The 13484-nt window shown below is 49.6% G+C and overlaps 1 protein-coding gene across 1 annotated transcript in view; it reads left to right on the top strand.

Moving 5' to 3' along the window:
- Positions 1-13484, top strand: part of CPXM2 (carboxypeptidase X, M14 family member 2) — a 77367-nt gene that overhangs the window by 50407 nt on the left and 13476 nt on the right. The window contains 3 exon segments of the mRNA XM_068140468.1: positions 3910-3998; positions 9486-9609; positions 11328-11524. Of these exon segments, the coding sequence (XP_067996569.1) occupies positions 3910-3998; positions 9486-9609; positions 11328-11524 (410 nt within the window).

Genomic DNA, 13484 nt, shown 5'->3' with positions numbered 1-13484 from the left:
ATATTTCCTCTTTATAATGAAGTGAGTCATATTCCCTGTGCTCCTGTGCTCAGGAAGGCCAATGGTCTCCAGGGGTACACTGAAAAAAGTGTGACCACAAGGTCAAGGGAAGTTCTCCTCTCCCTCTGCCCTAGTGAGGCCACATCTGGATTACTGTGTCCAGTTTTGGGCTCCCCAATTCAAGAGAGAGAAGGAACTCCTAGAAAGAGTCCAGCAGAGGCTATGCAAATGCTGAGGGGCCTGGAGCACCTCTGTGATGAGGAAAGGCTGAGAGCCCTGGTGCTGTTGAGCCTGGAGAAGAGCAGCCTGAGGGGATCTCACCAACATCTCAAGGGTGAGTCTCAAGGCAATGGGACCAGACTCCTCTCAGTGATGCCCCATGGCAGGACAAGGGGCAGCAGCACAAACTGGAACACATAAAGTTTCATCTTAACATAAGGAAAGACTTCTTCCCTGTGAGGACATCAGAAGACTGAAAGAGGTTTCAGAGATTCCAACCCCACCTGGACAGCATGATCCTGCGCAAACTGCTGAGGGTGACCCTGCTTCAGCAGGGGACTTGGACTGGATGATCTTCAGAGGTGCCTTCCAATCCCATCCTGTGATTCTGGAGGAGTACTACCAGTCCTCAGAACTACCAGAACTGGGCACAATTGTTAGAAGCAGCAGTTAGTGGTAGAAAACCTTTTAAGCAGTAACTACTGCAGGCTAAGAGTTTGGGGGGGTTTCCTCCTCGGCATTACAATGACTGGAACTTGTGGTGTGATGTTTTGAGTGCACAGCAACATCCCCAGAAAAGAATCCACCTGGGGTTGCTGCAGACTGTTTCACTGCTGGTTTGGGGTGTGATGATGACACTTACGGCTGTCATGAGACAGAGCCTGTGGAACAATGCTTGCAGTCTCCTGTGGTGTGCCAGTGGAGTGTGGCAGAGCTACAGGTTGTGCTGCCTGTGCCACGTCCATTCTGTGGGGACAAGTCAAACAGAAACAGAAGGGAAACTCAGTCACTGGCAAAATGTCACAGGGAGGGGTTTAAGACAGTCTAAAGGATTTAGCACTGACTATTCTCTTCTTGTTAAAAACTTCTCCAAGTCACTTAGGATCACTTCATTATCTTGTCCATTTGGAGTCCTGTATGAGCACAGCACAGCTGAGCTTGCAAGACCCAGCAGGATGGTACCTCTGGGAGCAAGGAACGTGGCAGAGCCACGCTGGGAATAGAGCTTTGTTTACTAAGTGAGCGTGTTTTGCCTTTTGTGTGTGTTTGTTGATTCCATTTTAAAGCACTTGCAAAGCTCTCTTCATACCTTCCCAGAGCAGTGAAAGGAGCACTGCAAACTAAAGCAGTTAGAAAGATCAACACAAGCATCACAACCGGGAAGCATCAGGACCCTGTGGCTTGGGGTGCTGCACAGAGCTGTAACTGAAGAGAAAACCTCTCTGTGTGCCAAGCTGCAGAGACACTTGGCCCCACTGCTCTCTTTCTGGGCATCCCCAGGCTCTCATGCTGGAGAGCAGCTGGGCCTTTCACAGCTCCCTTCTCACCTGTCCCTCTTCACAAAGCAAGCCACAAGCTACCTTTCTCTGCTGCGTTGAGAAGGCAGACTAGCAGTAGGAAAAGGTGTCTCTCCTCAGCAGAGAGGGAGAGTGTCTGAAGCAATGCCACGGATAAATGAGCGTGTTGCAAGTCTAATGCTCTTCTGGTGGGAGTTTCTTCAACTCTTATTCTCTGTTTCATTAAAGAGAAGGTTGCCACAGCAGTCCCAGCCAGCTGTGCAGAAGGCTTGCTCGCCTTGCAGCATTTTAACCTCTCATTTCCTGCTCTGTGTTCCAGCTGCAGCAGAAGTCCAGGCAGGCAGACTGGCTCACGGCAGAGCCTGGCAAAGTCCCCGTGTCGCTTCTCTGGGGAGCTGTCAGATGGTGAGGGAGGACCAGAGGTACAATCACTCTCACTCTGCAGTTCTTCTAAGTTTCCATCAAGTCTACAGCCCTCACAGCCGTTCCCAGCAGATGAATGTTTGATACATGGCAACAGTGGCAGACCTTGAAAGGAAGGGGATGAAGGGATTAGGGCAAGTATCGGTTGCTGGCTGTTCTGGCTGGGGTGATAGGGAAAACCTTCAGCATCTTGGCACTTTGGTGCTGTTGACTTTTACAGTTTTACCACAGAGGGATATTTTCACAGTGGTGAAGACAGTCTGTGTGGCACTGAACACATTGTCCCTTTCTGGAAGGAGCAGGGAGTTTTCATGGCTTCCATTCCTCAGTCATCAATATGTTACTGAATAGTTTATGAACCAGCATGTGTTGGCCTTTAAAGGTTTGGTATCCCAGCGTCACTGGGGTGGTTGTGCAGCATTGTTTGGGTCAGTGAACTCCTATCAGTTTAGCTCATAGTCAGGCTGCAAAGCAGACCTAAAAATCACAGACTCATAGGGGCTGGAAAGGACCTTTGAAGATCATCTAGTCCAAACCCACGCCCACCAGAGCAGGCTGACCTTGAGCAGGCTGCACAGGATGATGTCCAGGCAGGCTTTGAATGACTCTGGAGATGGAGACTCCACCACCTCTCTGGGCAGCCTGTTCCAGGGCTGCACCACCCTCACTGTAAAGCTCCTCCTTATGTTTAGGTGAAACTTCCTGTGCTCGAATTTGTGCCCCTTAACTCTTGTCCTGTCACTGGGTACCACTGAACAAAGCCTGGCCCCATCCTCCTGGCACCCACCCTGTGAGGAGTTATAAGCACTGCTAAGATCTCCTCTCAGCCTTCTCTGACTTCAAGGTTGAAGGTGTGCAGAGTTGGTGCCTGGGGATTGTTTTAAGTGCTAGGAGTTGTCCAGACTTTCCTGATGGGTTTGCTGTCACAGGATGGTATCTGCAGGTTCCTCCTACTGATAATTATTACTCTTCCCTCAAAGATATCACAGCTGCTACCTGCTACTCTCTCAAGAAAATCATTGTTTTGTTCTCCAGAGAGAATGTTCTTGGCTGTGCCATAGTCAGACACTTGAGGCTTCAGAGCTGGCCTTTCCCTCCCCCCTCCCCATCACTTTAAACCAAATGAAGATGATTGTGTGCAAAGGGAAACAATTTTTCATCCCAGCCTGACAGCCACTGGTTTGACAAATGATTGCTCAAGATTCCAGCTGTCCCAGGTGTGGCAGATGAAGGAATATGTCCCACGGTTTCCAGACAGACTTGTTTAGCTCTAAAAACAAATCATCTTCTCTTGGGCAGGAGCACACATATCCAGAAATACAAAGCTGAGCCCTAGCTGCCTTGTCCTGCTTTTCCCCAGGTGAAAGCCAAGGAAACCAAAGGGGCTTGTTCTATCCATCTGCTCTCCTCTGGTGCTTCAAAACACACAAACTATAACTTACAGCTCTACAGAAATGAGTCTGTTAATGTTAGAGGAACCAAGAGCTCTAGTTTCACGAAGGGCAAGCAAGCAGATCCGTTCTGTGCTCTGCAAGCAGGGCCTGGCCTGAAAATGCTCACTGAGAAAACTGGAAGAGAATTCCCTGCACTACTGGGCTAATCAGGGAGACACAAAGCATTTGCTGGGGCTCTTTCCTCTGAGATGATTTTTTTCCACTCTTTTATCTTGCATCTGACTCATTGTTTTCCAGTGCCTTTTGCCCTGCTCTGTAGCCTGAGGATGCCCTTCTGCTCTTCTGCTGAAGTTCTATCAAGCTGAGCCCTGCTGCCTCCTTGCTGCTTTGATGACCTGGACAAGCTGATTAGTCCAGCAATTAAAAATGGTTTGAATTTGTTGGTTTGTTGTGTTGTGCTTTTGAAAGCTGGGTTTCAGTGCACATAGGACACTGGGAGTCGGACTTCCACCTTCCTTGCATGTGTTATGGCTAAGCACCTTTATATTTCAAGATCCCTTTGTTTCTTTTCCCAGACCCAAATAATTATTACCACAGAAGGAATGAAATGACAACCACAGATAACCTGGACTTCAAGCACCACAACTACAAGGAAATGAGGCAGGTAGGCAAAGAGGCTGATGTCTGAGCTCCTGGATGCAGGGTGGAAGGCTGCAGTCTGTGGAGCTCTGATGGAACACCAGCATGAAATGATACCTGCAATCTATTCTTCTTTGAATCATTATTTTTCTGGTTTAATCTGTGACAAGCAGTAACCCATGAAAATCCTGAACTCTTAATATATCATCTGACCTTAAGCAGGTGATGCTACATGAGAGAGGGAGTATGTGCACATCACATCATTTTTCTGCTATGTGTAGTAGAGGAAGAGATTCTTCAGAGTGAGGGTGGGGAGACACTGGCACAGGTTGCCCAGGAAGCTCATGGGTGCCCCCTCCCTGGAGGTGTTCAAGGCCAGACTTGTTGTGGCCTTGAGCAGCCTGGGCTAGTGAGAGGTGTCCCTGCCCATGGCAGGGGATTGGAACTGGATGATCTTTAAGGTCCCCAAACCATTCTGTGACTCTATGAATATTACAGTGGTGTCCCCTTTCATATTTGATTCTGACTTAGCAATCAGAACTCTCCTAGATTCCACTGGTTTGGATAATCACAATAACCTCTGCAGAGTCCAACTCTGTCTTCATCCTTGTGAAAATCAATGAAATCTCCCCCCCACCCCCCCCACCCCCCACAAACAAAGGAGAGAAAATCCTGTTGCTGTAATTTTACACCTAACAGCCTTGTTCCTGGAGCTTCATGGAATCATGAAATCATTTGGGTTGGAGAACACCTTTAGGAGCATCAATCCCAAGCATTACCTAACCACCAAGTCTCAGCTTCATGGTTGGCTTTGTTGCTGTTTTTTGAGGTGCTCTGTATCAGCACAGAGAAGAGTGTGGGCTGTCCTGGAGGAATATTTCCACCCTCTTCCTCTTCAGCTCTGGAGATGATATGTTTGGACTTGAACTGTGTGAGTCACGTGCTGTGTGCTGAGCTTTCAGTGTATTTATACTGCATGATTCACCCCTGGGTTTTGTGGAGTGGTTGTGTACTGAGTCAGGGCTTTATTTCGGGAGATGTCCTGTGGCCCAGATTTCTCAGCACAAGGATTAGACAAGCAGAAACTCAGTTGGCATAATTCCTGTCAAGAGCAATGCAATAAAGTGCATTTAAGGCTCTCATTGCAGAAAGGCAGGTTGGGCAGGTTAGAAATATCGTGGGGGGCAAGCCCCCCAGCTGCACAGCAGGATGTCCATTTTCATACAAGGAGGGAATCTGGGACTGGCTGAGAGCTGCTCAGCTGTGAACTGCTCTGGGCTGTGCTCTCCCCACTTCTGTTCCCTCTGTGTTAAACAGTTAATTTATTTAGAGCTCACAGAATTAGTCTTCTCCTTGTGGTAGGGAGAATGTTGTGGGTTGGGCTGAATTGCAGTAATTCTTGTGTCCTCAAAGTCAGCCCCTTGAACTTTGCAATGGCTCAAAAAGGGAACAACAATTATGAGTTGCCAGAGTTGATCTCAACAAAAACAACCAAACAAGGCCCTGCTATTGTGAGGGCTGGGGACTGGAGCACCTCTCTGGAGAGAGTCAGCAGGGACATTTCAGCCAGAGCAGGTGGCTCAGAGCCTTGCCCAGCCTGACCTGGAAGGGTTCTATCACCTCTCTGGGCAGCCCAGATCCCAGGAGATAGGAGTACTGATTTTGAAACCCGTGTGACTGGATGTGACTCAGATCCTTGGACACTCCTGAAGTCTGGTGTTGATTCTTGGGGCCATCTGTGTTTATGGCCATGAACTGATGACATCACAGCAAGCTGAAGTGCACTGTCTGCATTGCCAGCTGAGCATCTCTACTTGAGGAGGAGACAGTCAAATGTAGAAGGCTAAAGCAACCCCACAAATGTCCTGGTCTGCATGGAGTGCCAGGTTGAGAGTCTCCAAGCTCAAGGAGGAGGCAAATTCTGTTTTGTCTTACAGCAGAACAAGAAATACAGTGACTTTTGTCAGTGCTGGGGTCACAGCTGGACTCAACCTCAAGGGTCTTTTCCAGCCTAAATGATTCTATGATCTCCATAGGAGATAAAGAATAGGTGACTGGGATTAACTGAGAGTCCTTTGAGCTCCTCTAAGTGTAGATGCCACTTAGACCTGCATTTGGCTCACCTTTTCTGCAAAATGGAGACACTGAACCTTCAGACACCAGTGTGGAGAGGCTTCTTCAAAGGCTGCAGGCAGTCTGTTTCCAGGCACTAATAGGGTAAATAATTGGTAGTGACAAACAAACAGGGACTGTCAACTAGGACCTGCTAGTGAGCGTCCCTGTGGCAGTGCTGTGCAGCCCTGCTGGCTGCTAACAGAGCCCTGCCTGGCTGTTGGCATCAATTGCCTGTGACAGTTTGCACAAAGCATGACATTTCAGGCGACCTGTGGTGTGGCTGTAGGGAGTGGGTATGAGAAAGGCAGAGAGGGAGTGTGTTTATTTTCAGTGTGTATTTACATGTAAACACTTAACTCCATTATTATATCCATACTGTTATCAACAGAGCCACAGTGGAGGCTACTACAGAGGCCCTAGCTCAAGGAAGTTTCTTTGTCTGACTCAGTAATCATGCTTGTAATTAAAGAGGGGATGGGGAGTTTACTGGAGCCAATACAAATACCCCCACTGGTTGTACTACACTCTGAACTTGGCATTTTCCTCACTAGTCATGCACATTTAACATACTTTCCTAAATTGTTGTGCCTGGTGTCCTGTGTGGCATGAAGTGCCAGGCACGTCTGGAGAGATGCTGCTCCACAGCTTGGTTTCAGAGGCAGCTCTGAGAGGACAGGCTCAGGTTCCCCCGTTCACTTCTTGGGGAGCTGGGTGGATGCAGTGATTCAGCCAGGAGGGAGTCTGCTGCAGTTCAAGGAGGGTGTGAGGAGAGGAATTAGTAAGCACAGTGCTGAGGCAATAATATTATTTATACCTTTCTACAGAAATATGCTTCCAGCCTGCTCAAATAGAGCTTCTTTGGATGGAATATGTACTCCCTGTCAGGGTGAGCAAAACAGCATTTGCCTCTCTGGGAGATAAATGTGATGTCTGAGCCAACAAGAATTCATTCCCTCATCTTGCCAGGAGGGCATGAACCAATCACCCCCACACAGCAGACCTTGGATAAGTTCTGGTCTGTGAGGCTGAGGCAGGAGGTCCATAGCTCCACATCCATTGATGATATCTTTGGTCGGTCATGAGCAGGTTGCCCATGAAAGTTTAAGGCTGTCTGTCTCAAGATGTTAACCATTAACTGGTTTAAATCCAATGCTGTCAAATGCAAGACAGTGTTCCCTGGCTTCTCCTGTGTGTCTCAGCTGGCACAACAAATGTTGGTAAACCAACTTATGCATGCCCACGACATCAGAAAGGCTTCAATGGGACCAGCATGGTACCAGAGGCGCCACGGCTCCGTGGTGCCCAGCATGCCAGCACACTGGTGATGACGACAGGGGTGAGAAACAGCAGGTGTGAAAGCAGGCAATGCACTGAGGGCAGCACTGCCTGTGTTTCTCAGGCAAGTGTTTAGAGTTGCAGAGGAAACTGTGTATGAAACCAACAAGTGAGAAGAAAGGCCCAAGCCCAGCACCTCTCAGTTTCTTTGCAAGCTGATTACAAACAAACGTGAAGCATTTACAAGAGGAAGTTTCGTGCTGTTCCTAGCAAGGAGAGTTGTGTTTCTGCTTCGATGTGCTACCAGAACAAGAGGACACAGTCTCAGGCTGCGCCAGGGGAGGTTTAGGCTGGAGGTTAGGAAGAAGTTCTACACAGAGAGAGTGATTGCCCATTGGAATGGGCTGCCTGGGGAGGTGGTGGAGTCACCATCACTGGAGGTGTTCAGGAGGAGACTTGATGGGGTGCTTGGTGCCATGGGTTAGGTGTTTGGGTGGGTTGGATTGGTTGGTGGGTTGGACACGATGATTTTGAAGGTCTCTTCCAACCTGGTTTATTCTATGTATTCTAAATGGTGGCATGGGAATTGGACATGCCTAAGGGTTGCATTTTTTAACTGATCAGCCTTGGGATAATCCAATATCACTTCTAGGTTAGCTCTGTGCAAGCAAAGAGTTCTGTTGTGCTGCCATATTTCTTCAGTGATGCATGCACCCTTGCTTATAATAAGCTTGCCTAATTAACAGTCCCCAGGGTTCCAGTTTGCAGTGAAGTCCTTCTTTCTTTCTTTAATATCTTGCAATGAAAAGCTCCAGACAGATTAAAGCTATCTGCAATAACTTCTTGTCACTACCACATGAATTTTCAGCCTTCTTTGTAAGTTTCAGCATTCACTTGGAATGCCCTGAGGAAGTGATTGTTAGTGGCACAACTGAGGCTCCAGATATCCTCCTCTGGGTGACATCTGTGTCATTCCCTCACTTCAAACAAGACTGTGCCCTTAGGCATCAGCTTCCCTATGCACTTCAATAAGCACTGAGGCTATCTGGTTATATTTTGACTGTCCTGCAATATCTGCAGCACCAGTGGCTGGGCTGGCTGCTGCTGGCAGGAGCATCCAGCCAGGCTGGTGGCATTTCCTTTGTCAATTCTGGTTGTACTGAAGCTTGGCAAGCAGAGTCTGGGGGATCTGTTGTCTGCTGAAGGCATAGATCCTGCTGTGTTTGTGACACCATTCAGGTTCTCTCTCTCTCACCGTTTTCACCACATCAACACTGCCCTAACTAATGATGTTGATGGGGCTGGTTTCTGGCTCTGCAGCAGCAGGTGTCTCCAGAAGTCACTATGGAAAGTGTTCAAATGTTCAAATGGAGCTTTGCCTTCTTTTTTTCTTTTTCATTTGTTTTGGAACAACCTTCTGCTGCACAGGGCAAAGGAGAGAGAAATCTGTTTCACTGGGCAGAGGCTGTCTGTGACAACCTGTACTGTGTGTGCCTGGCCATGCCACTGACACTCTGGGTCATGTTAAGCCACTTACAGGATCACAGAACCCTTTTGGTTGGAAAAGCCTTTCAGATGGTGGGGTCCAGCCGATCTCTAGCTCTGCCAAGGCTGCTGCTGACCCATGTCCCTCAGCACCATGTCTCTGTGTCTTTCAAACCCCCCCAGGGATGGGGATTCAAGCCCCTCCCTGGGGAGCCCTGGCTGCAGTAAGTGACAGCGTGCTGCAGGAAGGAGTGTCCAGCTGGCTGATCACTCTCCACTGCCAGATGCTTTAAAACTACCTCCTGGCAGCACAGCAGGAGATATCTTTTTCTGCTTTTATTCCTGTTGGGCTTTTCCCTCACGTTGTGCAAATGCAGCAAATACCTCTCCTGAAAGGTCTTGAACCTCACCTACACTGTGGTGCTTCAGCAGGCAGCATTCAGCTTTTTCCAGGTGAACAAACACCTTGTGTGACAGCAGAGCCCTCCGTTCATGAGCTGAAGATACAACTTCTGCAGCTCAGAAACAGCCAGAAGAGAGGCTTAGCCCTAGCCAGCTAGGAATGCAATGATTAATAATGGATGTGTTTGGATGCTGTGTTATCTAACTCGGAATCTAACTGCTCTCTTGTTGGCAGCTGATGAAAACTGTGAATAGAATGTGCCCAAACATCACAAGGATTTACAACATTGGGAAAAGCAACCAAGGACTCAAGCTGTATGCCGTGGAGATTTCGGACAACCCAGGAGAGCACGAAGTTGGTTAGGATTCAGTCTAACTAAATCTGCTGAAGGATGCTGGGATTTGGCTCTTTTCCCTTTTTTTTCTCCTTATTCTCTGTATCTGCAGTAACTGTCACTGGTGGAATTCTATCTGTGGCAGCAAAGATCTCAAACATACGTGGGAGGAACTTGAGTTCTGTGTTTCTAAACTGGGCAGAGGAGGGGGGACACAAATAGAAGGCATCTTGGATGTGGGATCAAACTCTATAATGATACTGAGTTTCATTCTTTGTGATGACAAAATGAAAGTGAATTGATGCTGGGGAATGGATTTCAGTTGTGGGGATTTGTGTAGTTTGGGATAGAAGTTTAGCTTCCCTCCCCCTTTGTTTTTCCCTAACGGGGAGATTGCACTGCAAGCAAGGAGAGGTCACATCTCCCAAATCATCTTTCACTGTTGGGTTTTGAGATACAATATCCTACTGTGGTGTTCTTCAGAACAGAAACTTACTCAGTCTGTGGTTCTGTTGTGGAGAAAAATAAAGATGGCACTGCTGGAGTAAAGGAACCTGCCCATAAACCCCCCGGGCTGAGTGCAGTATGTGCTCCTCAAGCTTGCCTCTGCTTTGCCATAAGGGACACACGCCATAGCTGGGGTGTCTCAGCAGGCTTGGGACTGCCCTTAGACTGTCATCTCTGGATCTCAGGTGGTAACACCAGCATGACTCAGCTGCCCTGTCCACTTAGCTGGCTTTGAGAGTACTGCACAGCACATGCAAGGAGCGCAAAAGGGCCAGGCAAACTGGGAGGGCGACTGCAGCCACAGGCCACAGCCCGCTCAGTTTGGGTCTGTCCAGCTGCTGCTTGCAAGTGTCGTCCAGACCGAGGGCAGCTCCATTACGTGGCTTTTCTCAGGATCTCAGGGAGTGATAGGACTAGGGGGAATGGAATGGAGCTGGAGCTGGGGAGATTCAGGCTGGAGGTGAGGTGGAAGTTCTTCCCCATGAGAGTGGTGAAGCCCTGGAATGGGTTGTCCAGGGAGGTGGTTGGGGCCCTGTCCCTGGAGGTGTTTCAGCCCAGGCTGGACGAGGCTCTGGCCAGGCTGATCTAGTGTGGGGTGTCCCTGCCCATGGCAGGGGGGTTGGAACTGGATGATCCTTGTGGTCCCTTCCAACCCTGACTGATACTGTGATACTATGACCACCTCTGAAGGGGTCTGTAGGGGAGTGCCAGTGTTGTGGTATTTAATGTAAGCCTGGCAAACACATGTGAACTTGTGGCAATGCCAGATTGCTCACACTGCTCGTCGCTGGCATTGCCACAAAAACTTGGGCTGTGGTTAGTGAAGGGAGGGTGAAGTCAGAGGCTGCTTCTGTGGTGCCTTTCGAGGCTCTCTTTGAAGAGCCTTACCACCAGTCCCAAAGAACTACCAGCAACGTGTTTTGCTGGTTATTTTTAGACTATCAGAACTGTTCAGATCTACCTCTAGCATGCTGAAGTTGTGAGTATCATCAAACATCTGTTTCATGGCAAATGGGCTTGGGAGGTTTTTCACAGTGGCTTCAGACATCACCGAGCCTGTTCTGAAATGGCAACAGAGTAATGATGTGCTCCTGCACAGCCATGTTTTCAGCTGTCACTTGCTCAGGTCAGGCATTTCCCCCTCTCTCCTGCAGTGAGTGTTGCTGGCTGACACGGGGGAAATGGGGTCAGATGTTTGGTTTGCTGCCCTGACTCTCTCCCTGCGCTTCCAACAGGAGAGCCAGAATTCCGGTACATCGCGGGAGCTCACGGGAACGAGGTGCTTGGCCGTGAGCTCATCCTTTTGCTGATGCAGTTCATGTGCCAGGAATACCTGGCTGGGAACCCTCGCATCGTGCACCTGGTTGAGGACACCAGGATCCACCTCCTGCCCTCGGTCAACCCCGACGGCTACGACAAGGCCTACAAAGCGGTAAGCTGCTCGCCTGCACCCCGAGCGATGATCCAGTTTCGATAGATGAGTGAAAGAGGCTTCTGCTGTCATCCCCTCTTGCTCTCAAATACCATACTGTACAAGCCCCTCAACTAAACAAATGAAGCAAGAATAAGTGAAAGCAAACAGTATCACAGTATACAGTACTGTGATACTGTATCACTTAGGTTGGAAAGGACCTCGAGGATCATCGAGTCCAACCTGACACCGCAGACCCCATGACTAGACCATGGCACCAAGTGCCACGTCCAATCTCCCCTTGAACGCCTCCAGGGTCGATGACTCAACCACCTCCCTGGGCAACCCGTTCCAATGATGAATGACTCGCTCGGTGAAGAACTTCCTCCTCACCTCGAGTCTGAACCTCCCCTGGCGCAGCTTGAGACTGTGTCCTCTTGTTCTGGTGCTGGTTGCCTGGGAGAAGAGGCCAACTCCCTCCTGGCTACAACCACCCTTCAGGTAGTTGTAGAGGGCAATAAGGTCACCCCTGAGCCTCCTCTTCTCCAGGCTAAACAATCCCAGCTCCCTCAGCCTCTCCTCATAGGGCTTGTGTTCAAGGCCTCTCACCAGCCTTGTTGCCCTTCTCTGGACACGCTCAAGTGTCTCAATGTCCTTCTTAAACTGAGGAGCCCAGAACTGGACACAGTACTCAAGGTGCGGCCTAACCAGAGCAGAGTACAGGGGCACTATGACCTCCCTGCTCCTGCTGGCCACACTATTCCTAATGCAGGCCAGAATGCTATTGGCCCTCCTGGCCACCTGAGCACACTGCTGGCTCATATTCAGGTGGCTGTCGATCAGCACACCCAGGTCCCTCTCTGTCTGGGAGCTCTCCAGCCACTCCGACCCCAGCCTATACCTCTGCATGGGATTGCCATAGCCAAAGTGCAGCACTCGGCACTTGGACTTGTTGAAAGCCATCCCATTGGACTCTGCCCATCTTTCCAGTCGGTCGAGGTCCCTCTGCAGAGCCTTTCTACCCTCTAATTGACTAACATCTGCCCCTAACTTGGTGTCATCTGCAAACTTGCTGATGACTGACTCTACCCCTTCATCCAGATCATCAACGAATATGTTGAAGAGGACAGGGCCCAGCACTGATCCCTGGGGCACACCACTGGTGACTGGCCTCCAGCTGGATGCGGCACCGTTCACGACCACTCTCTGGGCCCGGCCCTCCAGCCAGTTCCTAACCCAGCACAGAGTGTAGTGGTCCAATCCACAGGCTGACAGCTTAGTCAGCAGTTTGCTGTGGGGGACGGTGTCAAAGGCCTTGCTGAAGTCTAGGTAGACCACATCCACAGCCTCCCCACATCCACCAGGCGGGTCACCTGATCATAGAAAGAGATCAGGTTGGAGAGGCAGGATCTGCCCTTCCTGAATCCATGTTGGCTGGACCTGAGCCCTTGGCCATCCTTCAGGTGCGCAGTTATTGCTGCCAGGATAATCTGCTCCATCACTTTCCCTGGCACTGAGGTCAGGCTGACTGGCCTGTAGTTTCCAGGTTCCTCCATCCGACCCTTCTTGTGGATGGGGACCACGTTGGCCAGTTTCCAGTCATCTGGGACCTCACCAGTGAGCCAGGACTGGAGGAAAATGATGGAGAGTGGCCTAGCTAGCACATCTGCCAGCTCTCTCAGCACCCTAGGATGGATCCCATCTGGTCCCATGGACTTGTGGATATCCAAGTGGCTCAGCAGGTCCCGAACTAACTCCTCATGGATTTCCAGGGTATTACTCTGCTCCCCGACCCCAACGCCCAGCTCCGGAGACCACTCGTCCTGAACTCCTGCCTTGCTGTTAAACATTGAGGTAAAGAAGGTGTTCAGGACCTCAGCTTTATCCTCATCCTCAGTAACTGTGTTCCCCTCCAGGTCCACTAGGGAGTTCAGGTTCTTCCTGCCCTTCTTCTTATTGTTAATATATTTATAAAAATGCT

Source organism: Melanerpes formicivorus, unplaced genomic scaffold, assembly GCF_026170545.1.
Source record: "Melanerpes formicivorus ecotype bairdi unplaced genomic scaffold, bMelFor1.0.p_v2 SCAF_6, whole genome shotgun sequence".
Lineage (NCBI taxonomy): Eukaryota > Metazoa > Chordata > Aves > Piciformes > Picidae > Melanerpes > Melanerpes formicivorus.
Note: the sequence above shows the minus strand (reverse complement) of the source record. Positions and strands in the feature narration are given on the sequence as shown.